The sequence below is a fragment of the Cetorhinus maximus genome, chromosome 20 (genome assembly GCF_964194155.1).
Source record: "Cetorhinus maximus chromosome 20, sCetMax3.hap1.1, whole genome shotgun sequence".
Taxonomy (NCBI): Eukaryota; Metazoa; Chordata; class Chondrichthyes; order Lamniformes; family Cetorhinidae; genus Cetorhinus; species Cetorhinus maximus.
Genome location: NC_135898.1, coordinates 94,056,929 through 94,083,601, shown reverse-complemented (window position 1 = coordinate 94,083,601; position 26,673 = coordinate 94,056,929). Strand labels below are relative to the sequence as shown.

General features: G+C 42.0%; 1 protein-coding gene across 1 annotated transcript in view; it reads right to left on the bottom strand.

The window, feature by feature from the left end:
* Positions 1–970: 970 nt before the first annotated feature.
* Positions 971–26,673, bottom strand: part of mxi1 (max interactor 1, dimerization protein) — a 62,387-nt gene continuing 36,684 nt past the window's right edge. Inside the window, exons 4-6 of the mRNA XM_078565168.1 lie at positions 10,023–10,137; positions 9,389–9,560; positions 971–7,989 (exon numbers count right to left, since the gene is read on the bottom strand). Of these exons, the coding sequence (XP_078421294.1) occupies positions 7,826–7,989; positions 9,389–9,560; positions 10,023–10,137 (451 nt within the window). The 3' untranslated portion in view covers positions 971–7,825. The remainder of the gene's footprint in view (positions 7,990–9,388; positions 9,561–10,022; positions 10,138–26,673) is intronic.

Genomic DNA, 26,673 nt, shown 5'->3' with positions numbered 1-26,673 from the left:
ACTCTGTGGCTCTCCCGGATTGCTGAACTCCTCACCCTGTCCTGGAGAGTAGCTCAGCAACCCTGCGCAGAAACCTAATTTCCGCCGCTTGTACCTGCAATCTTATCCTTTCGATCATTACCCACAGCCCATGACCGTAGGTGAGGATGGGGATGTTTCGCTGCCACGTGTGACGCAGCTGGGATGCGGATCAGGACCTGAGGTCATGGTTCTCTCCTGGAAAAGAGTGAGTTGCTCTCTCCAGGTGAGGGGGAAACAGCTTACCTTAGTGGAGGAGTTCAAGTATCTCAGGATCTTGTTTGTGAGTGATGGTCACTTTTCCATTGCCAAAAATAAAAGTGCATTTCAAATCTCAAACGATAGAGATTGTTAATTTGCTAATCAAATCAACAATGGTGACATTTACAAATACTGCAACTTTCTGAAGTGAAAATACCTGAGTCATTGAAATTTGGGGTGCCTTAACTCCTGTTTAATGTAATTTTAGAGTTAATGGGAATTATCAATTGCTATACTACTATAATTGTAAATGTAATATTTAGGGGTGCCATTTTGTTTAACTATCGGTTGCTTCTGCCACTGCAGAAATGGTGGCGTGTAGTTAGCACTTGGGGAGGAACGTGTGTGTTGTACAATATTCCATTCCACACAAAAGTCAACTCTAAGTCAGTAAATTGGGAGAAATATTTGACAGGAACTCTGTTGACATTTCTTTTCACTAGTGCAAAGTTTCATGTTATCAGCTCCAAAACTGGGATCCCATATCCATGATTGGAGAATTTTAAAGATTGGAAAGACAAGATCGTGTGATATGAGCTGGAATCTGGAGAGGAAATGCTGAGATATGTCTAAAATATAAAAATAGCTCTTCCCGTTTAGTATTGTTTAGTTCTTAGTAGTAAGGTAACGTGCATGTTGTCACTGCTCCAGTTAATAGATCTTAGCAATGTAGGTGGCACAACTAATACAGTATTTCACAAAATGAAGTTTTATTTTATGCTTTATACAAGAGGTAAATAATAGAGGTTTATCTACGAACACAGTTAAAGCAACTTTAAAATAAGGGTATCTTAGGGAACAAGTGTGCTATTTTTTTGAACCAGCATGAATTCAGTCTTTACACACAAACACACTGGGTATTCACACTGGGAATAGACAGCCTTAAACGATTTTTCCTGTTCTCCCTTTTGCTGCATTCTATTTGAGATTTGCTACAAGCCTCATTTTGTATACTTTGCAGCATGTGATTCAGACTATAAATGGTTATCAATAATTAGCTGTTAAACTAATGTTGAAATTATAAATAGCACCCACGCTTACAATAGTGCCAATTTGATTTAAATCATCAATGAATATTATAGTTATACCACTGCTTATTTCAAGAGTCTTTTTTAAAAGTCTGTATAGAATAGAGCTGCTCTCAAATATGTTAAAATCTAGCACTACTTCTTCCATTCTACAACAGCCTTGGGTGGGACTTGATCAGTACTTATATTTATGGTCAATTAATGCTGGCTTTCTGGAATCAAATATGCCCAGTTGCTAACTGGGAGGTGGTGGGGGCAGGAGGAGAGAAAGAAGAGGAAGCGAACAGTGCAGCTCTACCCAGATGCTTTTAGTATATTAGAATGAGTGCTGTTTTTAGCGTACACTACTTGACTTATAATTACCTACTGCTGAGATAAAATCCAAAAGTATATTTTATTAAACTAATATAAATTGAAAAAGATGTTAGATTTGGTAAGTGAAATCTGTTTAATAGCAAGTTGGCAGGTTAGTGTGGATAGGCACAGTAATAATAGTTAGGGTAGGGGAAAGACCATTGACCCAAGGTACACCTAAGTCTTGAGGATTTAGTTTTTAAACATTTTTTAATTTCACTGACTTTTTCTGAAATAGTAGTCATTTATACAGTTAAAAGTGAGTTTACAGTCTAGAAATCTCTTTTATTCATAGATGTATGTTTAAGCCACTTTAACAAGATGAACAAGTACCACTTTCTAGAATGTGGTAGCCATGAAGCCTTAAAAGTTATGAATGACAACTGTGCATGCTCCAGCAAGCCAAGAGATAGAGAGCTGGCAGTGCTACCTAATTATTGTTTTGAATCCAGTGACAAATATTGCAAGTTTGAGGCAAATTCTGTAGGTGATGAAGTGATATTTCTTGATTTGCAGTGGAGGGGAGAAAAGAGTTTGTTTGAAAATCACGTTCATGATAACTGAACCAACAGTTTTAGTGTAATGTAAACTCTGGTGACAGCACCATCTCAAAGGTGGCAAATGCAACTTATGCTCACTAGGTATAGGTTAGATATGAATAATAATGAATGGCAGGAAACTTAATAGGGGGGTGAAATATAGCCTGCAGTGGTGGTGTATATCAACATTTAAGTGTCAGGTTATTCAGTATTGAACTGTCAATTTCAGAGTACATGAAGGAACTATGAATGGGAAAAGAGGTGCATTATATCTTCTGTCACAATACATTTTCAATGACTGTGTAGGGAAACAAATTACTGCAAATCCTGAAAATTTTATATTTATGCATTATTCTTCAAATTAAAGTACATTCCAACCATTGAGAGGAAGGAACAGAATCATGTGGGCATCTTTTGAGAATTTGGGATAGCATCATGCAATGGTTCTTCCTCTACCAATGAAGATGCAACTAAGTGGCAGTCTCCAGTTATTTGATTACCAGACATAGTGATCTGCAAGAAAACTTGGTACTATTTTGGGGGAAAGGAGAACTTGTCAAAAGAAACTTGGCACACTACAGCAAGAATCATGTTTAACCAAGGGACATAAAATTCTGTGGCATCTTCAGTCCAATTTCCATACCAATGCCAACTAAACTGAGGCAAAACAATATTGAAACTGCAATGTTGGGAGCATCTCACCATATGGATAACTAAAAGAATTTACTGTGCTTAGAAGCTAAGCAACAAATGGGAATTCAAATACTACATAATATCTAGCTGAATTTTAGCTAGGTAGTTATTGGTGATCTAATAACAATGAAAATTTGAGCTGATAACATTGACTCAAGTTTTGCAAAGCCCGTTTTATGGAGCTGAGATTAATGAGGTTAAGTAATTGCCAAGCATTTCATATCTTGCAAACTTCACCTGCAAGTCAGTGGGCAAAATGTAAAATGCATAAGCATTAAACTGCTTTGATCATTTTGGATTCTGGAGACCAATTGTGATAGATTTGCAGATTAGTCCTGTTTTACATTCTAAGAATCCTAATGTTTTTTTAAGAATTTGTACCCACGCCCACATTATATAAATTTTAAAATGTCTTCTATGATGGCATTTTGGGTGAGTTTTTCTGCTGTTATTATTCAGAATATAGTGTGTGTCGTGACTTCTGGACATTCCATAGGTTAGAAGATGAGCTAGTCAGATGATCATGGGCTAGCAATTGCCTATACTTACAATCTACTGAATTTGTAAGTGGAAGGGGTAGTTAGAAATTGCAGGAAATCACTGAGCATTTGTGACCCTGTGTATAACATTACTAGATGATTCAATGTAACCACATCCTGGCAGGGCGTCAAACTTAATGTAAAGATCTGTACCTCAATGTGAACTTGCATGAAAAGGGAGAATCATGACTGTACTTTGTTAACATTAAGCATAGGTCTGACCACATCTGGCCCAGCCTCCACTACTGGATACGGTTGGTACAGTTCTCGGGAATTTTGTCAGTTTGGTTTACTTCCCAAGTTTAATTTGAGCGTAATCCTGCGTATAGGCCTTTTTGCTTATTTCCAGGTGTGCAGAAAGGGAGCCAATAAGGTTACTAGAATTTTTCAATCTTTTTGCTTCAACCATCTGAAAAAATGAAAAATTACAGTTGTTACAGTTTATTTTCACTCTTAAAACTGGAAGATATTTTATAGGAGGCAAAAGTTACTGCCAAGGAAAAGCATCACTGTTAACTCTTAAGGTACCAGCTGGCATAGTTTTACAAAAGTTTACAGATGCAATGTGCAACATTAGGAGAGGAAAGAAAATTCTCTACCATGGGATGTCATTACATAAACAGGAAAGGTACAATCATGTAAATCTGTCCTAAAAGTACAGTGTACATGTAATTTTGGCTGGTTGAACATTTAACTTATCTAGCATAAAAGGGCATGACAAATGAAAAATACTCAACAAATACCCACACATGGGGACTAGACTATCCAATCTCTACAAGTAGGAATGCATATATTGGATGAATATAACCAGATACAGTAATCAATTCAGTGCATAATCGCACAGGCCTAGAACAGGCCAACAGTTGCAAAGGACTGCTGTAAAACCAGCAGCACAGTTCTCGTATTTTAAAATACAGATACTATGCAGTAAGACCAGGAAGGGGGGTGGTGGGTGGGGGAAACGTTCTTTCCAAAATAACCATTTGAACTAAAACTGATACAAAGAATTATTATTGGTATTAAGATTGTGATCAATAGCAGTACAAAGCTCTGCTTACTTTATGAATATTAAACTCTGGTTAGTACCATTAACCACTTAGCAGTTTCTCTTTCACTTCTGTTTCTTCAAAGAACTAATCAATTTAATCCATCATAAAAGTAACATACAACTGAACCCACAAAGAACCACTTGGAAATATTAATTGTTGCCAAGTAATTATTGCTGGCTGTTAATGCTAGAAGGGGAAAGATATCACGCGTTCCTGCACATTATATCAAACTTTAACAGCATCAAATACTATGCTGAAATAGGTTTCCTTATTTTTTTTGTTATATCACAGTAATGATGTAATTTAAGGCCTTTTTGGTACTATTGTGCCATTCATTGGATGTGTTCTCACCTATAACTATGTTAGCTATGTTTTTTACCCATTCTGTTAATTTCTGACTAAATCCCAAACTGCCTGTATTCCTGCCAATCTTCTGTACACAAAATTCCTGTTACCCATGATTTTGTTGCAACAATTATTTATGAATGTACACAGTAACTGGATCTGGTTAAGTGGTCTATTGAGAGATTTGAATATACATATTAAAACATGTAACTGCTGCACTGAAAGTGGCTTTTGACAAAATTCAAAGAATTGCTCCAGCATTATTGAATGCTCAACATTCAAAGTTGTTAAGTCATATTACTAAAGTCAAGCCTCCAACAAGAACTCTAGTATTATGAACTGAATCGGCCAATCCTGGCTAATTTACTTTACCCTTTAAGAAGATTATAGTACTGTACAACTTCAATTGCAAGGAGCTTGGATGATAACCAGGTTTACTTCTAAATGACCTTGACAAGTGAAAGTAAGAAGCATACAGCTTACAGGATTTTGGTCAATTGAATCAGATTCAGGCAATATCTATAGGATATGTCTCATGTTGTAGACCTGTGGAAGTTGCTGTACATTATTAAGTGTAACCTTAGACATACACAAGGAATCTGTTGGTCTATCAGCACAAACACACCAGTCAGTCACAGGATTCTGTAGCTGAGTGTTCTGGTAAAAAGCTGCCTTTTGTTTTACATTCATGTTCTGCTCACTTCTTAGAAAAGTGGCAGGGAAGGAAACAAAAAACTGAGCATGCTATAAAATATATTGCAAAGCTGCCAGATGTGCATATTGGCCATATGAGCTTGATAACTAACTAAACCAAATAGGGCTGGTAAGAATAGTAAATATACACTACCAAGTAACAATTTCAAATTTTGCTATCATTGTGTCCCAAATAACTATCATTGAGTAGCACCAGAATTAAATTCTTTCCTGCTTTAATGTTTTTAGTTCTATGAAAACATCGTAAAATTTTCAGAGTTTCCCCAAACATGAAATTCTTTTGGCTTCCTTTCACGGCTTTAGGTTGGAACTCTACAAGAAACAAATGCAGTACATAACATGCCTTGCCTTTAGTGCAATTTGATGTATTTCAGCAACATCTTTTGTAAATACTTATACAAGCCCAGTTAAAACTGTAACCTGTAATAACTTCTCCCTCCAAAGTGGCAAAAAATATACTAAGGATAACCAGGTTTACTTGAAGTTTAGATCTACTTCAGATATTCCAAATTTCAAAATTCTAAAATTCATCTGAAATAGTCAAAGCACAAGAAAAACTATTGCTTTAAGTTAAATTTGGATTTGGAAACCATCTAAAACAAATGTTCCAATGATCACTTCCAATTATCTAAGCTATACCCTATGCTTGGTTCCTGACCTGAAAAGCTTCGTAATGATAGCATAAAATTGAAGGGTTGTTTGTTTATATGGAAGTGCCTTTTTGTTCAACTGAAATATAAAGTACTTATTTTGAGAAATGATAATCTCCCAAATTGTTTGCTGGTTGATTCTAAAAGCACATGCTTCTAGCACAGAACCCTCACCTGTCAAGTGCAGATAATGGCAAATCATGGGTGTACTCCCCACAACTTTTGGTCAAAAAATTTTACTGGATGAAACATTGTGCAATTCGCCTGCAATTTCCCGATATGCACTTCAACCCTCGAAGCCTTAAAGTACTGATTGCAAAAAGATCAAGTCGCAACTTGTGGAAAATATAACAGGCAAGATTTTTAAATGAAAAATGGCCCAATTTTTCTTTTTTAAACAAAAATGAGAATATTTCAGATTTAAAATGATTAATACTAGAGCTTCAGGTATGGGCAAAAGTTAAATTCAAATGCAAAAGACCCTCTGCCTAATTAAACCTAGTGGTTTTCAAATTTCAGTTTAACAAGATACACCTCTAAATATGCAGGTTGTAGACCTGAATCTATTTCTAGTGCTTTTATAGCTGACACCAACATATGATTTTACCATAGCAACAATAGAACTTTTCATTTCTCTCTATATGAATACCATTAACAGTGTGCTGCACTGTGCACATATGCCAACAGCTAAAACAGATACAAAGCTTATAGGTTTCTATTCCTGCAAAGCTAATTTAATAACTTTATTGGTTTGAGGGCTTCAAGTTGCTGCTTCTGAAGGGGACAGGGAGGTCAGGGTTATGCTTACGGTAATCAGGCCATTCTATTATAGAACCAAGGTTGGAGTGAGGCAAAGAAAAAAGATTAAGATTGAACTATTTTTAAGCTGCTCTGAATACATGCAGGGACAAATAGATAAGAGACGCTAACTTGATGACAACACAATGCACAACTTAGAAGGCACAACATTAGCACAAACAAAAATAAAAACAAAAGGAGAAAACAGTCCCTATGATTTAACTTCATAAAACTTGGAGCGTCAAAAGGGACTGAGATACACTTTTCGTTTCTTTCACACCAAATAAAATCAGCCATAAGTTACCAATTTGGTAAAATGTTCTTCGATCTCTATTTGGGGTGATTAATTTTTTTTTACAGTAAACAGATTTTTAAACAATCTGATAGGTGAGGTCTCCACAAAGAGAACATCTCTGCAGGTTTTATAAAGGAAATGAAGACCTCCAAGTGCAGGTTAGAAACAAACTGTCAGGAAGTCAAGCTTTCTGGCATTGTTCAAATCACATCAGAACTCTGGGCTACACAACAAGATGCTCTTCAGCTTAAAAGTGCAATATTTAAAAAAAAGGCTTGTATTTTCCAACTAAATTGACACTAATGGATTATCTGTGAATACACAAAGAAACAATCTGAGTAGTGGTCATGCTTTGTAGCCACAATGCTATGCACCATGAGCTATTTCTTTCCTCAAAACAATGCAATTGCCCTGTGCATAAGTATTGTAGTACAAGTGCATGTCCTTAACCTATTATTTTTCCACAAAAGTCCAAAGCTGAAGTAGCTTGTCATATTGTGATCCCTCAGACATATCTGCAGGTAGCTTCAGGGTTGTCCTGTCTATATTGATGAGGACAGCTTTATGCTGCAGCTGGAGTAGCCTTCATCACTACCAACACTTTGGAGGCTGCTGTGGTCGTCAAGGTCGCTGATGCTGGAAGTGCTAATATCGTCCATGTCTCCATGGGAGAACTCTGTGCTCTCAACATCCACCTCAATCTCTTCTGGAAACAAGCAAAGGCAAAATCATTAGCACTGGTAATATTGCCAGATATATTGATTGTTTTTGAGATTTAAGTTATAGCAAAATAATTTTATAGGTTTGTTGATTACAGGCCTATACTTTGCAATATGGAGCTGAATTTTGCCATTGGCGATAGGGGGCGGGGCCCGCTGGCCAGCACGTAAAATGACGCGGGATGACATCGGGGGGGAACTCCCGACATCATCCCGCCCCATTTAAATTTTCAGGAAGGCGGGTCTGCAGCAAAATCAGCTACGGGCCTGCAGACCAGTCAATGGCCAATTGAGGCCATTGACAGGATCATTGAAACACTTAAAGGACCTGCCCGTTAAACCTTAAGGTTGGCGGGCAGGCCAGGAGCCCCAGCGGGCAATAGAAAAAACATGAAACCTCATCCACCAGCGGGATGAGGTTTCATGTAAGGATTTAAAAAGTTTAATAAAGTTTTAGTGTAACTTATGAACATGTCCCATCTCACGTCTCATTGTCATATGAGGGGGACATGTTAAGGATTTTTTTTCTATTTTTAATGTTTATACAGCTGTCAGCGATCTCCCTGAGGCAGCACTTAGCCTCAGGGAGATGTGCGCGTGCACGAAAGAGCGTACTCTCGCTTTTGGGGAACCCCCACAGGAAGTGCATAGCACTTCCCGGCGGACGTCACGGTGGGCGGGCCTTAATTGGCCCGCCCACGTAAAATGGCGGTGGGGCCCACTTCTTTGGTGGGGATCGCTTCCCTGCCCGCCGGAGATTGGGTCGGGCCCACCCGCCCAACAGGCAGAAAATTCTGCCCATAGAGTAATTTTGGAGATTATGCTCATGGCATGGAGTCTGGCTAGACAAAAACATGCCAAAGGTAAGCTTATAATGCTGTAGTGCCAACTCTGTGGCCTCATACTCTAATCCAGTTATGTCAATACCAGATTGCTTCACAAAACTACCCCTTATAAATGGACCCTAATTCCTGCTGTGCTGCTATACATACACAGTAGAAGAAAAATAGTTTCTTGAGGCCAGTGCTCCTCCTAACACATTATATTGCAGGTGACATAGTTGAATTACATAAAAAACCAAAAACCTACTTGCCATCTTAAGAGTTATCATTTCATCCATAAGAGAGCCAATAGGTACAATAATGCAAATGCGTGATAGAAAGTACAACAGTTTGTTAATGTTGCTGGAAATACATCCTTCTTAGTCCTTCTAAAAAGCCTCATGAGCTTCAGCTCACTAATGTTGATCTTGTCACGCAATGGATTATGATTATCATGGGCAGACAAGATTATTGTGGGTTTTAGATGTGATAAAATGCATCAGTGTATAGCATCACTAGAAAACAGAAAGTGATTGTGGGCAACAGAAACTTTATGAAATACTACCTCGTTCTGAATCTGAACGATCAGAGAAGACGGTGGACCCTATGCTGTCCATTCGTATTCGTTCATTCTCTGGCAGACCCTGTAGCTGTTCCAGTCTCCTTTTTAAAAAACGATGTTCCCTTTCCAGATGCTCAATCTGGTACAGCGACTTCCTATCCAGCTCTTCAAGTTTCTGCAATGGAGTAAAACGCAAAATGAAGATCTTGTTTCTGTAGAGCAAGATAGTCAAAGGATTGAATTACCAAGCTAAACATCAGAGAAATTGACAGCAGTGACTTTAGGCAGGTCATCAACTTAGCATGTTGTATGTGTATGTGGACATCAAATATAGCAGAATCCCATTACCGTGATTAGGAGACAGCTGCTTGCAAACAACTTGCATCAACAGAACTTTAATCAAACACTTTGGAAATTGGAACTTGATAATAATTAATAGTTTTCTCCTGAGTTCCTTGATAGGTCCACTGGAGAAACATTCCATAATTAAATAGCTTAACTGATTTGTAGCATAATTAAAATTACTAATGTAATTATAAAAGTTTTTTTAAACATTCAAATTAAAATTATTACAGGTGAAATGACAATAATTTATTAGCATCTGACATAGAAATGCAGCTGTAGCATTTTGTTTTACCTTAATATGTGCTTTGGCTTTGTTGAGTAAACCAAGTGTAGTGTGCCTGGTACACTCTGATCCCAGTGGTATAAGTTCTTTCAATCGTTCCAAACAGAGACGAAGGTGTGCTCGCCTGTAAACAAAAATACAGTGCATCATCTTGCTTCATACTCAATCCAATAATAAGCCAATATTAAAGAGCAATTTATGGAATATTCGCTGGTAAATATACAGCATCCTAGATAACCTAATATTTTATTTCAGACAACATCTAATGTCAATTGTCCACCTAATAAAGATCAGGAGAAAAACAAATGCCAGTATTTCTTTGTTGATAGATCATTAGCTTTGATTTTCTATAAAACTTTCTCTGTACAAAGTATGAAATGCTCCATTTGATCAAGTCCACATTTGATATCTCATCTGATTTAGCGACTGAATGACAAATGACTTAGAAATTAGTTGTTATACTTTTCAAATACAGAAATGCCTAGAAATCAATTCGGATTACTTCTTGATTAACTTACAGGAACGATGTTATAAACTATTAGTACTACCAGTGTTTCAGACTTTATAGCCTACAGACTCAACTTTGAGTTCAATTCCCGATCACAATCTCTGCTCCTTTTTTTGTACTGAAGCTGCTGATGATGATCCTGCTTTTGTCATCTTCAGCTCGACTGATATTTTGTTTCTTTTATTGTCACAATGCTACTCCTCTTTTGCCTTAACACCTTCATCTCTTTTGTCATTTCATCAGTCCTGCGTTCCATCCTATCAGAGACATACCCTTCTGCTATTTCCTCCCCAGTCTTTTCCTGCCTCTGCTCTTACTTAAAACCTATTACATCTTTAACTTTATCCAGTTCTGATGAAAGGTTATCGACCTGAAACATTAATTCTGCTTCTTTCTCCAGAGATGCTGTCTGGCCTGCTAAATATTTCCAGCATTTTCTGTTTATCTTGCAAACTATTAATTGGTTGTGGAAACATGCAGGAAATGGAGTTTGTTATGTGCATGTCAGTGACTGCAATAAAAAAATCTGACTAAAACTGAACAAACACAGGTTCCACACAAAATTACAGTTGGAAATGGGTGACTTCAAGGCTAGAATGTAAGATCCGGGTCCAGATTACTGTTAGAGTTTAGAACATTGGCTAAATCCCTCCATTAGATTACAGCTTTTTAATCATACCCAGCACAACAATTTGTAATTATAATAATAACTTTAGTATAGAAAAACATCCCACGGTGCTTTACAGGGATGAAATAAATAAATGGATGTAATCCACTGCTAGATAGAGGCCAGTATGATTGATTCAAATCAGTCAATTATTTTTGCAAAGGATATGGTATACCGCATTGCATCAATTAAAATGAAAAAATAAAATTCTGCAAAAATTCTTCCCTCATCTTAGCGCTTCAGCAATAGGTCAACAGCCTCAGTACACTTCCAAGGGTGCTATCTCACCCACCAAGCCTATTACTACCTACGAGTCTTGACAAAGAGTGTTGGCAAGCTACTTAGTAGAAAGGGGAAGCAAAAAGCAATGTGACCTTTTCCTTGTTTGATGTTCAATAGAAACACTTGCTTCTAGACACTGCTGGATAGCAAATCCAGCCAATTGTTTTCACCCCCTATAACCCAGGAGAGTTCCTACCACTATCACGACTAAGATCAGTAAATAAAGTTTCATCTTCAAAGTCTGAATATCTCAGCTAGTCGCTGCGTAAACTCAGTGAGCCCTTCATGCAGGTTTCTTAATAAATGGTGTTACAATTATGAGGTTTAAAAGCTTGTTATATTTTGAGACTGTGTTTAGGGTAAAACGAAGGAGGTCATTTGACCTCTTCTGAAGTCTGCCTGACAGTACACTTGGGTGGATTAATTGTTAGAGATTAAAGGGGACCCAGGTTGTTTTACTGGGAAGATAGTGCAAGTCGTTTACACTTGGAGACAACGGCACGTGTGGCAACAGTGGACAGACAGCGAGTCTCCAAAGTCCCAGAGGTGTTGAGAATGTTGGGTCGTAAACAGCTGTGCTTTCAACTTCCATTTAGTTCTAAAATGAAAGAGAGTTGGGTTCTCAAGGAAAGCTAATCAGCAGCTCTGCCTGGATACAAGGCTCTTATGATTCATATGGCCATGGTGATGGGTTTTGAGATGGGAAGGTTACAGAGGAAGCCATTGTGATATCAGGTTACAGGATTTCCTAAAATATCACTGAATATCACAGACAGGTTAGTCTTCCAGGATCCCAGCAAGAGAGAGCAGCGAGAGGCCAATGGTTCACCACGCAGGAATGTGGGTGGAAACTCACACTAAGGTTGGGGAGTTAAAACAAGGCTGGAAGATTTGTCTATCTTCAGCTAGAGGGAAAAGTACCTAGGAAAATTCACATCGTGAAAGACAATTTCCAGGCTGGAAAAGGAAAAGACCAAAAGTAAACCCTTGAGAGTGGTTTTTCCTAAATAAAAATAACTGGAAAAACTCAGCAGGTCTGACAGCATTTGCGGAGAGGAACACAGTTAATGTTTCGAGTCCGTATGACTCTTCAACAAAACTAAGGAAAAATAGAAAAGGGGTGAAATATAAGCTGGTTTAAGGGGGGGGGGAACAGGTAGAGCTGGATAGAGGGCCAGTTATAGGTGGAGATAGCCAAAAGATGTCATAGACAAAAGGACTCGAAATGTTAACTGTGTTTCTTTCCACAGATGCTGTCAGACCTGCTGAGTTTTTCCAGGTATTTTTATTTTTTATTTTGGATTTCCAGCATCCGCAGTTTTTTGCTTTTATCTTAGTGATTTTTCCTGTTGCGTTAAAGTTCTGTTTTGTAGTTTAAAGTACAGGTTGCTAGGGATCACAGCTGACCTGCAGCCATTTTAAGCTCCATGGAGTGTCAAGTGCTGAAGGCAGGACCTCCACCCCACACTCAGGAGGAAGCCCACTTCAGATTGGCCAGCAGCTCTGTGACCCTAGCAATGCAATTGGGAGCGGTGGCCACTGCTGGGACTATGTGCAGTTCTGCCAGTCTAAGTGCCTACAGGATCACACAGGTGCGGGGTCTCACAATGGGGATGGGAGGCGAGTCAGTTGGGCTGACTTTGTTGTGGGAGCAGCTGATCTGGAAAGGGAGCCAGTGATGGGGGCACCACCTCCCCATCCCCTTTTTTCACCTGGGGACCAAGCAGGGCGATCGGCTGGGCTTCCCTCCCCCTTCCCTAAACTCCACCCGCAGGCTTCAAAATTGCAGCTAAGCAGGAAGCCTGTCTTAAGTGCCTAATAATTTGCCACTGTGCCTCAATTTGGGGAGGACGGACTGGCCATTCTTGGCCTTGGCCATCCCTCTCAAAATTGCAGACAGGCCCGGGGTGGGTGGGTAAGTGTCAGGAAGGCCTTCCGGGGATTTTATGGACACCTCTACCTGAAAATCTGCCAGTTGGGGCGGGGGGGGGGGGGGGGGAGGTAAAATTCTGCCCAGATTGTTAAATTTTTTTCAAATGTACAAAATTGCATAAAATCTAATGTAGAATTGTGCATCAATAGTCATCTCTATACCTTTCATCTGAATAACTAAAATACTAAGGAAATTTCACAGTAGGTTGACGAAAGTCCACATTAGGAGCATAGGAATTAGGAACAGGAGTAAGACCCCCTTAAGCCTGCTCTGCCATTCAACTAGATCATGGCCGATCTTCTACCTCAGCACTATTTTCCCACACTATTCCCATATCCTTTGATATCTTTAATATCTAGAAATCTATTGTTCTCTGTCTTGAATATACGCAATGACTGAGCTTCCACAGCGCTCTGGAATATAAAATTCCAAAAATTTACCACCCTGAGTGAAGAAATTTCTCCTCATCTAAGTTCTAATTATCTTACTTCTTATTCTGAGACTGTGTCCGCTGGTTCTAGACACCTCAGCCAGGGGAAACATTGCATCTACTATGTCGAGCCCTGTAAGAATTCTGTATGCTTCAACGAGATCACTTCTCATTCTTTTAATCTCTAGAGAATATAGGCTCAGTCTCCTCAATGTCTCCTCAGAGGACAATCCCACCACCCCAGCAATCAGTTTGGTAAACCTTTGTTGCACTCTCTGTATGGCAAGTATATCCTTCCTTAGGTAAGGAGACCAAAACTGTACACAATACACCAGGTGCAGTCTCACCAAGGCTCTACACAATTGCAACATGACTTATTTTACTCCTGTACTCAAATTCTCTTGCAATAAAGGCTAACATACCATTTACCTTCCTAATTGCTTGCTGCACCTGCACGTTAGCTTTCAGTGACTTGTAAACCCAGGTCCCTTTGGACATTAATGCTTCCCAATCTCTCATTTAAGAAATTTCTCTTTTTCCTACTAAAGTGGATAACTTCACATTTTTCCACATAATATTCCATCTGCCATGTTCTTGCCCACTCATTTCGCCTGTCTAAATCCCTTTGAAATCTCTTTGCATCTTCCTCACAACTCATGTTCTCACCTAGTATTGTGTTATTAGCAAACTTGGAAATATTACATTTGGTCCCCACATCCAAATTATTGATAGAGATAGTGAATAGCTGGGGCCCAGGCACTCCTCCTTGCGATACCCCACCAGTCATAGCCTGCCAACCTGAGAATGACCCGTTTATTCCCACTCTGTTTTCGTCTGTTAACCAATTCTAAATCTTCCCCCCAATCCCATGTGCTCTAATTTTGTTTATTAATCTCCTGTTTGGGACCTTATCGAAAGCCTTCTGAAAATCCAAATACACCACATTCACTGATTCCCCCTTATGTATTCTGCTAGTTACATCCTCAAAAAACTTTTCATAGGTTTGTGATTTCCCTTTCATACATCCATGTTGACTCTGCCTAATTCTACCATTACTTTCTACGTATCCAGTTATCACATACTTTATAATAGGTTCTAGCATTATCCCTACTACTGATGTCAGGCTGTTTCCTCTCTCCCTCCTTTATTAAATAGTGGAGTTACACTTGCTACCTTCCAATCTGCTGGAACCATTTCAGAATCTATACAATTTTGGACACCAAAGCATCCACTAATAAGACTTCATTATACAATATTTGCAAACAAATTATTTCAGTAGAGAACCATTTAATGGTTTTTTTGACCAAATCAGGTTTCATCCTGTCAAAACACTGTGCAAATCGCCGTTCCCGCCATTTTTACCTCAGATTTTTGGAAGGCAATGGTAAATCCAAAATACTTCTGCTTAACCTTCTCTACTCCTTTTTATATTTCTCAGTTGTTTGAACACAAATCCTAATGGTCAGACTTAGGGGAGAATATTCAGCATGTCGAGCGGGCTGTGTGGGAGCGGGCACGGGCGGAGGCGATTGCCGCCTGCGATCAGCTCCGCGCTGCCATTTTACGTGGGCAGGCCAATTAAAGCCTACCCAGCGTGAATCACAGCTCCTGAGAACAGTGGGAGGGGGCGGGTAGCGACGGGACTCCAATGACCTCCGGGTCCAATGGCAACCCAGCAGCCTGTTTAAAAACTGCGCAGGTTTTTAGGCTGGCAACAATGGCGCACAGAAGGATTCCCGAGAGTGCTCTCAGACATCAGGTCAGGCAGAAGGGAAGGTCGGCGGGGCATTGTGCCCCTAGACTCTCAGATGAGTGCCTCGCTGCCCTCCTCGAGGAGGTGGCAGCACAGCACGGAATCATTGTGCCAAGGGACGGGAGGAGGAGGCCCCCCCACATGACGAAATGTGCCTGGGAGGAGGTGACAGAAAGGGTCAGTGCACACAATGTGGTGCGATGCACCTGGGTTCAGTGCCGTAAGTGGTTCAATAACCTTTTGCGATTGGGATGGGTGAGTGCCATGTTAGCATGGATCACTTAGCACAGCAGCTATATTGGCTCCCTGGCCCCCTGCCCTGTTCTGTACCCACTGCAGGTGGTGCACTTACACCCACAATACTGTTTTGGGGGCGACCTCAAGGATCTGTACCGAGGCGCTGTTCTGGAATGCCGAAACATTTCAAAGTCAGAATGTTGACTGACTGGGAGGGGAACTTCCAGGTGGCAGGGCAACCATCCATCTGCTGCCCTTGGCCTTCTAGGTGGCAGTGCTTCCTTGCTTTGGAAGGTGATACAGTGTGAGTGGCATATGTGATGGAGGCATCATCTGGGCAAGGGGGTCAGCCCTGGCTGCTTGGAGTGTGTGTATGGCAGCTCCAGGGTCACGATTCACATGAGCCCAGCAATGTTTCACTCAGGTGGGGGTGGCAGAGCTGCAATGGCAATCCAGGTACAGGGTGGACTAATCAATGCTCCTCTCTCCTTTCAGGAGAAGACCGCACACAATAACGCTGAACGGATGCGGACTGGCGGAGGACAGGCCCAATTAGTCATTCTCACCAGATACAAGCAGGAGGCTCTTGAGCTGGAGAGGCACCATGCACCCAGGTCTACCGGCAGCGATGAGGTTGGCGTGCCACTGGGAAGTAAGAGTGCCGTGCACTGAGGTCACAATGTCTGTCATTGCAACCATTCCACTGTTGACTGTTTATTGAATTCAGCATCCAACATGGGCTTCCCATTTATTATGGAAGGAGGAGCACATCCTGATCCAGGGGCCAGGCATGCACATTAACAATATCACGACTTCAACTAACCAAATGTCCTTGTTCTTCCTTTCAGCCTCACCAGAGCACGCCGAACCGAGGAGGCAGAGGGCCCTGAAGAGATACAAGCATCAGCGTCACACCATCTCAGCCAGGCAGGCACCAGCGCAGATAGCAGCACCTCGGTGGGGATAAGATTGTCGGCTAGTGTCCCAGGGCACGGTGGTGGCGAAAACAAAGAGTGCCCAGGGCGCCGGCAGTCGGAGGACTGCAGGGGACCCAGAATATGCTCAGTTGGTGGCTGATGATGTGCCTCCGGAATTGTTCCTGAGACAGCAGATACTGGAAGTCCTGCAGGGTTTGCGGGAGGATCTGGCAGAGATACATGAGGCAATGCGTGCCATGGTTTCCGTGGTGGAGGAGTCCATGCAGAGCATCAGCAATGCATTGACCCTTATGGCCGAGCGCAATGCTTCCTCCATGGAGAGAATGGCAACTCTCATGGAGAGGCCCCTCCAACAGAACAATCAGGGTTTCCTGGGGATGCACTTGGACCTGCAAGTTCTCACAGTGGCGATGACCTCAGCTGGTCAATGTCAGTGTGGGAGATGGATTGGGCACCCAGTATCCCAGCTAGGTGCCCGTCCATCAATGGTGAGCAGGGAGGTCCAAAGCAACCTCACATTGGCGCACGAGCTGCCTGTCGTCTCTGTGGGCTCCTCTCAGGGCACTCCAGATGCGGGCAGCAGTTCCTCCGCCTCTCTGCCAGTGACCATGGCATCAGATAAGGCTGCGGCGACTGGGGAGATGCCTGCCGTGCCACTGGCCACTCCCTCCCAGGCGGGGCCATCACAGGCTTCATGGGGCATAGGCAAGGTCATCAAGGCCAACGGGAGAGCAGAGTGAGCAGGCTGTCTCCAATGCCAGTGCCAGCAAGGAGGGAGCACCTAGGCGTAGCACCTGAAAACATAAGCGTAAGACACCTTAGGCACAACACCGGCATTTCACTGGTGGTTTTCTGTCCCCCAGGTATTAGTTGCTTATTAGTCAGTGTACAGCTCAACACCTCTGAATGAACTTTCATTTCTGTTTTGTTTTATGAAAACATTAGTTCTGAACAAGGCTCAGGGTGCTTCATTACTTCTGCAGGTGAAGGGGAACCCATGATGTTATGAGTGACTTGTTTGTCATTGAGCTTTATTGACAAGGCACATAATTAATGTCCCTAACCAGCAGATGTTGCTCTCAGGTATCGAGTATAGAGCCTGCAGCCCTGCCGTGTGTTGTAGGTCCATCTGTGGTAAGCGAGCTGAAGGACAGTTGGATCAAAGCCTCCCGGATGTCCCTGCCTCCCTGGAAGTTGCCCAGGTCAGTGTCTATTCCCCTCAATGTTCTCCTGAGCGTGCTCGTCCTCAGGCTCCCTACTGGACTCATCATGTGCAGCCAGAGCATCTGCGTCTACGTCTTCTTCCTTCACTGCATCCCCCTTTTCCAACGCCAGATTGTGGAGAGCACAGCATGCAACCACTATCAGCGACACACAATCTGGAGCGTATTGGAATGCGGCCCCTGAACGGTGCAGGCATCGGAAGTGCATCTTGAGAAGACCAATTGTTCTCTCTACTACAGCCCTTGTGGAGGCTCCTATTGTACCACTGCTCAGCCTCTGTTCTTGGATGGCGGAGAGGTGTCATGAGCCACCTTTTAAAGAGATAGCCCTTGCCATCCAGCAGCCATCCATCCAGCCAGGCTGGAGCACTGAAGAGCCTCGGCACCTGGGAGTGTCTGAGGATGTAGGTGTTGTGGGAGCTGCCAGGGTACCTGGCAAAGACTTGTAGAATCTGCATCCTGTGGTCACACACTATCTGCACGTTCATGGAGTGGAAGCCCTTCCTGTTGACGAAGGCACCGGGCTCACCCGCTGGCGCCTTGATGGCCACATGTGTGCAGTCTATAGCACCCTGGACACGGGGGAAGCCAGAAAATGCTGCGACGCCTCTAGCTCACTCAGCCTAGCTGGCCTCGTCCCAACGGTAGTGAATGAAAGTCAATGCACGCCTGAACAGAGCATCTGTCACCAGCTTGACACAACTGTGAAGAGCTGACTAGGAGACTTCGCAAAGATCACCCACCGAGCCCTGGAAAGAGCCGAAGGCATAGAAGCTGAGGGCAGCAGTGACCTTCAACGTCCCTGGCATGGGGTGTCCACCCACACAGTTGCTGATCTCAGGGCTTATCATCTAACAAATTTAAATCACTGTCTCCCTTGAGAGATGGAGTCTCCTTCGGCACTGCACCTCAGACATATTGAGGCAGCTGGTTCGCCGCCTGTAAACCCTAGCAGCAGGATAGTGGCATCTTTTGCGGCCCCTTCTGCCTTGCACTTCCTGTTGGCCCTGCGCCCCTTATGCCTGTCCTCCCAAAGGTGGCTCCCCTGGAGGCTGAATATGGACTCCTGGCTTCCTCCCCCTTCTGGCCCTCTCTTCCTACTTAGAGGAGGTGCCTCCAGTGGAGAGCACAACTCCCATTCCCAGGGTAAGGGAAGGCTGCCTGAAACCTGCAAGATCCCAAGAATGATGTTTACTCCAGAGTCCTGACCTGAAGCCTGTTACTCCTGTCCAAGCAGCTCTGAATCCCGTGTCCAGGGTGCTATAGACTGTACACATGTGGCCATCAAGGCGCCAGCGGGTGAGCCTGGTGCCTTCGTCAACAGGAAGGGCTTCCACTCCATGAACGTGCAGATAGTGTGTGATCACACAAGCAAGTAGCATATGTTTAAAAAGTAAATGACTAACAAATAGTACTCACGAGCCATTCACCCCTCTTATCCCACCCATGGATGAGGTTTTTAAAAATGTGGCCTACCCACCTGCCCACTAGACCCATGCAACGCTCTGAAGATCGCACGGGCTCTGAAAAATCTCAGTCTATTAATGCCTCAAGGGCCTTAAGAGGCCCGTCAGAGCTCATAGCACCCGCCCACCAAAATATCGCAATGGCGCATGGTGATGTCGGGATGCACGCCCGATGTCACCGCGCGTCATTTTACGCATCGGCGTGTCGGGCCTGTCCCTGCACGCCAGTGTCAAAATTCTGGCCTTAGTTGCAATTATTGGTCACTATTGTCTTGAAATGGCAGAAGCTACTCAAATATACCTACACCTGTAACATCAGTAGTACATAAGTGCTTTGATGACCATTCTGATTACTTAGTAGGTGAACACAACTTGTGCTATCACCGGAGACAAGGAAACTTCCAGATCCGAGCCTTGGTCTTTGTTGAGTTAGCTGATTCACAGCTGGATGGTGTAAGCCAATGTATTATTTACTTTCTTTTAATGTATTAATCACTTTTCACCATCCCTGGGCGTGTCCTATCCTGCTGCCAGGATAGAGCTACCAGAGGTGATGGCACGGTGATATTCAGTCAGGACAGAGTGGCTGTGGGAGTCCACAACATTGACTCCATACCCAATGAAGTCTCATAATATCCAGTCAAACATGGATAAGTAAACCTCCTACTGATTACCACCTACTGTTCTCCCTCAGCTGATGAATCAGTATTCCCCATGTTGAACACCACTTGGACAAAGCAGCGAGAGCAGCAAGAGTAAAAAATGTACTCTGGGTGGTAACTTCAATTTCCATTACCAAGAGTGGCTCAGAAGCACCATTACTGACTGAGATATCCAAGTCTTAAATTACGTATATGCCAGATTGGCCCTGCAGCAGGTGGTGAGAGAATTACTAAGAAGGAAAAACCTACTTTACATCATTTATCACCAATCTACCTGCTGCACATGCATCTATCCATGATATTGATAAGAATGACCGCCACACAATCCTTTTGGATACCCATTTTCCTACTGCGAACACCCTCTGTTGTGTTGTGTTCACCATGATCACCATGCTAAATGGGTAGATTCAAAATAGATCTAGCAGCTCAAAACTGGGCCACAATGAGGAGCTTTGGACCATCAGCAGCAACAAAATTGTATTCCACACAATCTGTAATCTCACTCTACCATCACTATCCAGCCAGGGGGTCAACCCTGATTCCTGGAGGAGTGTAGAAGAATATGCCAGAAGCAGCATCAGGTAATGGAACTGTTAGTACCATAGTGGCCCACAGGTAAATGATTGATAATCAGGAGTGTGATCATAGACCTAGGAGGGGGAAATCATAGACCTCAGGATCGAAGAGATTGTTGGCCAGAATGGAGGCAATTGGAGAGGTAGGTGGGACAGGTTAGGGATATTGATATTATGATATTGTGGTTCAGAGATAATCAGAATTAAATATAATATCTGTGATTTTCTACTTGCCTTAATTGAGGTACATCTCCAGTAGGATGAGATTTCAGCATGTCACAGAGACGCACCCTTGACCCCAGCTCCATTTTCTATCCCATAATTCTCATACTTGATGTGGTCTCCCTCTGCCAGGCAGTTAAGCCAGGTGAAAAAATTGTATCAAAATCTTGTAGGGCTTTTGCAACATGGAAATGTCACCAGCCTCCAAGCTGATGGTAAAATGATAATTAATAAAACTTCCTGTTGCCTGTGCAAAACACTATTTTTCAGTACCTTAGCAGGTCTGCTGCCGGATCATTCTTAGGCGCCCTTCAACATGAGCCTATCAGGTGGTTCCTGTATTAGGCGTTTTGATGACATCAATGCCAAGAAGTATAGCTGAGGACATATCCTGCTCATTTGCATGTTGTTTAAAAAGATCTACCCACATATGGACAGGCCCCTAGAAAAATAGCTGTAACACAGATGTGGAGGGCATTGTGGAGCACATCCCTGGACAATTTTCCACACCCACTTATCCTGATCCACTGTAAAATCAGCAGTGGGAGCCAGAAAATCTACACAAGGGTTTATGTATTTGGAAGATATATGGTGATAACAACTAACAAAACAAACTATATTTAGTCTTTATTCTTATATTTTAGCTTCCGCAAACATAAAACGAGTATACTCAGTCAGCCGGGGATTTTTTGGCACTTTACAGCAATCTAGACTCAACAGGGAGTCCAACAACTTCAGACCATGAACTCTGTCCTCCATTTTAAATTCCCCCCACCCCCCCATACCCCCTGCCAAGTGCTAGTCTGTATCTTCTTCTCATGTTTTTGCTTTCAGACTGCACTGACCCTTTCTCTACTATTAACATCAACTCTGGACCAAAGCTTTAGATTTTAATACTACCATTACCATTCCTTTTGTCTTGTGTTCCATGACATCTTTGTCATTTAATCTCCCCGTGTCTCTAACTTATCCCTGACTTTCTATTTTGCTCCACCTGCCCCTCCCCCCTTTGCAATAGCATAAACCCATCACAGTTCTGAAGAGTCATATTGGACTCGAAGCGTTACCTCTGTATCTCTCTTCACAGATGCTGCCAGGCCTAAGTTCTTCCACCATTTTCTGTTCTTATTTTATATTAGAGAATCTTAGGTATCCCTCATCATGCAGGATGACTAATCCGTGCAAAGATAGAGAAGCCCAAGGAAACTGGATATTGACTCCCAAACTGCATTAAAATACTGAGCAAAACTGTGTGACTTCTTCCCGCAGCATAAGTATTGGAACTGCTAGCGCCATAGTGGCCCATAGGTACATCATCTACAGTAGGGAAGGGATTGAAGACATCCCCAGGGAGGAAGTGGATCATGGGGCTTGGAAATAGGAGCCATCTGTGAAGCAATTGAAGGGTCGGGGAAGGAGGTAGAAGGTCAGGGCCTGAATAAGGGGATCTCAGTGCCAGGGGACCAAGAGTGGCAGCAACTGGAATTGTGCTACACAACTAAATAATTTACTTTTTTCCCAGGCAATGTTAAACAGAAGGTGCCTCACAGCTTGCCAATGTTTGAGTGTGGACCTGTGGCAGGTATTTGAATGGCCTAATTCCTATCTCAGTTGTGGGTAAAGGATGCCTATTGTTTGACTTTACCCAATATGACATGCAGCGCTTTTCTGATCAGAAGTGGTGCGTGTGTGCGTGCGTGCGTGCGTGTGTGTGTGTGTGTGTATGCGCTTCCTGTTTGGCATTTTGCAGCCTTAGCATTAAAAGATGCAATTTCTAGATCAGTATATCCTCAACTGCTGGTGCCAAAAAGTGGGCATACACTGGCCTCCAAAAATAAGAAGTGGGCATGTTCAGTCTACTCTGTACATCCTCCACTATATCTCTTTCATGAGTCACTTCAGCAACCGGAGTGAGGGAGATCAGCTAATTGCCGCTGAGTATGTAGCATTGTTTGAAGAGGGGGGAATAAATGTTTTACTTTTTTATTTAAGATGTTTATGGAACCATGAGCAACCACATTGCATAAATAGGGCACTGAGCAATAATGAAAGTAGACAAGTTATAATGCTGAGGATTGCTGAAATATATGCAGTTTACCTACTAAGGAAGCAGATTCTTTGCCATGTGTTGTTGCATCAATAAATCTTACAACATTATACATCAGCAGCTAAAGCAGTAGATTAGGACATTGAGTTAAAGGTCATCCAGGTTATAAACCTAATTGATGAAGTGTTCATATTGATTTATAGATGCAGCCGGGCTTTGTGCCAAGCTAATCTTCTAATCAGTTTATACAATCAGATCTACTTAAAATAAATATTAACTTTTCTATCAGCTCTGCAAGGCCTAAATAAGCAAAAGTTCATGACTATTGTCACTGGTGACAGATCTTTAATGTCAGGGTATAAATATAGAAATTACTGTTGGCTTAAATGGGCATGCTGACAACTCAACAACTTGCATTCATTTAACATGGTAAAATGTCATAGGAATGTTATCAAAGAAAACCTGACACTGAGCCACACGAGGAGATATAAAGATAAAAGAAATGTAGATTTTAAGGAAATCTTAAAGGAGAATGAGTGAAGGAGGTTTGAGGAGGGAATTTCAGTGCTTAGGCAGCTGAAGGCACAGCCCCAACGGTTGAAAATCAGGGATGTGCAAGTGGTCAGAATTGGAGGAGTGCAGAGATCTCAAGAAAGTTGCAGGGTTAGAAAAGGTTAGAGCACAGCAAGGTCTTGGAAGGATTTGAAAACGAGGCTGAGAATTTTAAAATCGATGTGCTGGACTGGGTGCCAGTGTAAGTCGAATACAGTAGGGTGATGGGTGATGGGTGAACAGGACTTTGTGTTAGTTAAAAGCAAAAAACTGTGGATGCTGGAAATCCAAAACAAAAACAAAAATACAAAAATACCTGGAAAAACTCAGCAGGTCTGGCAGCATCTGCGGAGAGGAACACAGTTAACGTTTCGAGTCCAAATCGAAACCGAATTCGGCTCGAAACGTTAACTGTGTTCCTCTCCGCAGATGCTGCCAGACCTGCTGAGTTTTTCCAGGTATTTTTGTTTTTGCTTTGTGTTAGTTGTTTGGATCAGGGTGCAAAGTAAGAGGTAGGCCAAGACACCATAGAAATAGTATAGAGGTAAAAAGAAGGCAGCAAATGAATTGAGGCAAGGACAGGGCTGGATGATGTTATGGATGTGGAAGTATGTGGTCTTGGCAATACAGAAACTAAACTCACTTGTTTTTAGTTACAGCTGAATTGATACCCCATGCAAGTGGCAGTGGCAACAGCAGTTTACTTTTGCTACTGAGAGCACTCTGCTTTTTAGAAATTAGTTGAACAGCAGTTCGTTATCTTTAACTGTGGTTTATTTAGGATGAATGAAATCTGTTCTTAGTCCTTTCTTTGCTGGAAACAATCTTACAAGTTACCATGAAAATGGAGAATGTTTTAGGATGTAATTGCTCACCAAGTCATAAAAAGGAACAGCTAGCAGAGAGCCAGCTCAAGTACCCAGCCCTAGTACCTGCATAGTCCCACTGACATTCATTTGCAATCCTTCACTCCTTCATTTACGCTACAGCTGTACACATTTGTGACTTGCTTAATTGAAACTTCTGTTTCAACAACAATTTCTATCGTCCCATTTTTTTCCCAAATATGAAAAGTTTATTTTATTGCAATTCCATTTGGTCAATTTCTGCACATGTGCAAGTGTGCCACACAGAGATCCTGCTTTAGCAAAATATTTCACCATTGAACCCGAGATACATTAATGGGTCCATTAGTCAACGTGCATAAAATCGGGTTGGCCAATTTTCCACCTGTGCTGTACATGAGGGAGATATGAAACTTGAATTTTAAATTGATTCAACAAATAAGGCACTGTGACTATTGTGCTAGCTGGTGGCTGCTTTGAACAGTTTGAAAGAATTAAAGACTCAAAAACTAGTCACACTGAAGCATGGCATTTCTGAATCTTAAGTTTCTACAATTCTGTAAATAAACAGGGATAGGAAACTGAAGTGCGGAACTAAGGTGGCTGATTTTGATGAAGCGTTGTTTAGGTGCTTTAATTATAAAAAAGTTCAGGAAGCTTCGCTTGATGGCTGCCTGTTGGGAGGTATAGCTAATGAGCTTGTCAAAAAATTTGGTGTGGAAAGCTTTGAAGCATCAAATGGATTCCTGTGCTGCTGGAAATTAAGACACAATCTTATTTATAAAAAGCTGTGCAGTGACAAATCCACTGTCGATGCATGGACTGAGAAAGTGTTTGTGGATTTGCTTGAAGAGTATCCACTTGGCTGCATTTACAACGGTGATGACACAGGACCTTTCTACTATGCCCTATCTGATGAAACCTACACAAAAAAAGTTGAGACGGTGACCAGTGGCAAAACGGAAAAAGGCCTTACATGTTGTTGCATGCAAACCAAATTGCTCAGTCAAGATGAAACCACTTGTGATCAGGAAAAGCAAGATTCTTCATTGGAAACATGAAAGGACGTGCGGTGGTCATCAAAAGTACTATATAAATGCAAGTCTTTTTTAACACCTTTATGAAAGCAGCTCTGATGTTTGGACAACACAAACAATTCAAGGAAAGTGGCTGTGATATTTCAATGCCAGGATGAGAAAGTGGCACAAGAAGGTTGTGCTTTTAAAAGATAATGCCATTTACCATGATATGGTTCTTAATCTTTCACATGTTAGGGTCCAGTTTTTAACCACTTAACACCACATATGTCATCCATTTAAGATGTTATAATGTATTCACCTTTGTAAAATACTATAGTAACCCCTCCCAGCATAAAACATCTCACAAAACAGGAGAATTTTATAAGATGTTCAAGACATTTAGGCAAATAAAAGGTTGTCTTGAAATAGATTAGCCTTGAGTTTTGTTGCAGTGCTTTATCAAAATGTATCTGAAGTAAGTACACCCTCATCTTGTTAAATGATTCAAAATTATTAAAATCAAAGGACATATTTCTCAGCTAGGGCTAAAAGTTTGATGACCTAAAAATGAGCACAGAAATCATGATGTCCAATTAATCTGCTCCCATTGAAAGTAATGTAGGAAGCACTCATCCTGCCTGCTCATTTCCATAATAGTGGCTTGCAGTCCAGCGCTAAACACTGGAGTGGCACCATGCAGGCAGGGAGTCCAAGTTTGTGCAAAGCTCATACCAAATAATGTTTGCTGACACTCCTTAATGTCAACATCTACTTCTTAAAGGGAGGTTCATTCTGGCTGCAGCAGCTCATTCAACTGGCTGGGAAATGCATTTAGTGCGGGGGGAAACTTGATGAACAATGCAGCAGGCCAGAGAGAGGGCTCCTAGATTCTTGCATGCAGCACTGGAGGCCTTAGTGCAGCAGGTTGAAAGGAGGGAGGAGAGGTGGCCTATCTGTAGGGTGGCCATTGGCAGAGGCCAGAAATACTGGACACAAATCATGCCCCCACCAAGCCCACCAATGCTTGCACATGCAGATACAAGCCTGACTGGCATATTGATATAATTAATTAAACAAGCACAGGGCACTGCTGCTGCCGCTGCAATTGCATTAATGACTTTATTAGGCCCAAGTAATGATTAGTAATAATGACTATACTAATAACTAATATGTGTAGTATAATAACTAATATGTAAATAATTCTCCTCCTTCAGGTACCGTGACCCAAGATGGCATTGGCAACCATGGACTTCCATTGGGTTGGTCCATGGTTATGCTTGACAAAGTACTCCAGTGGTTTA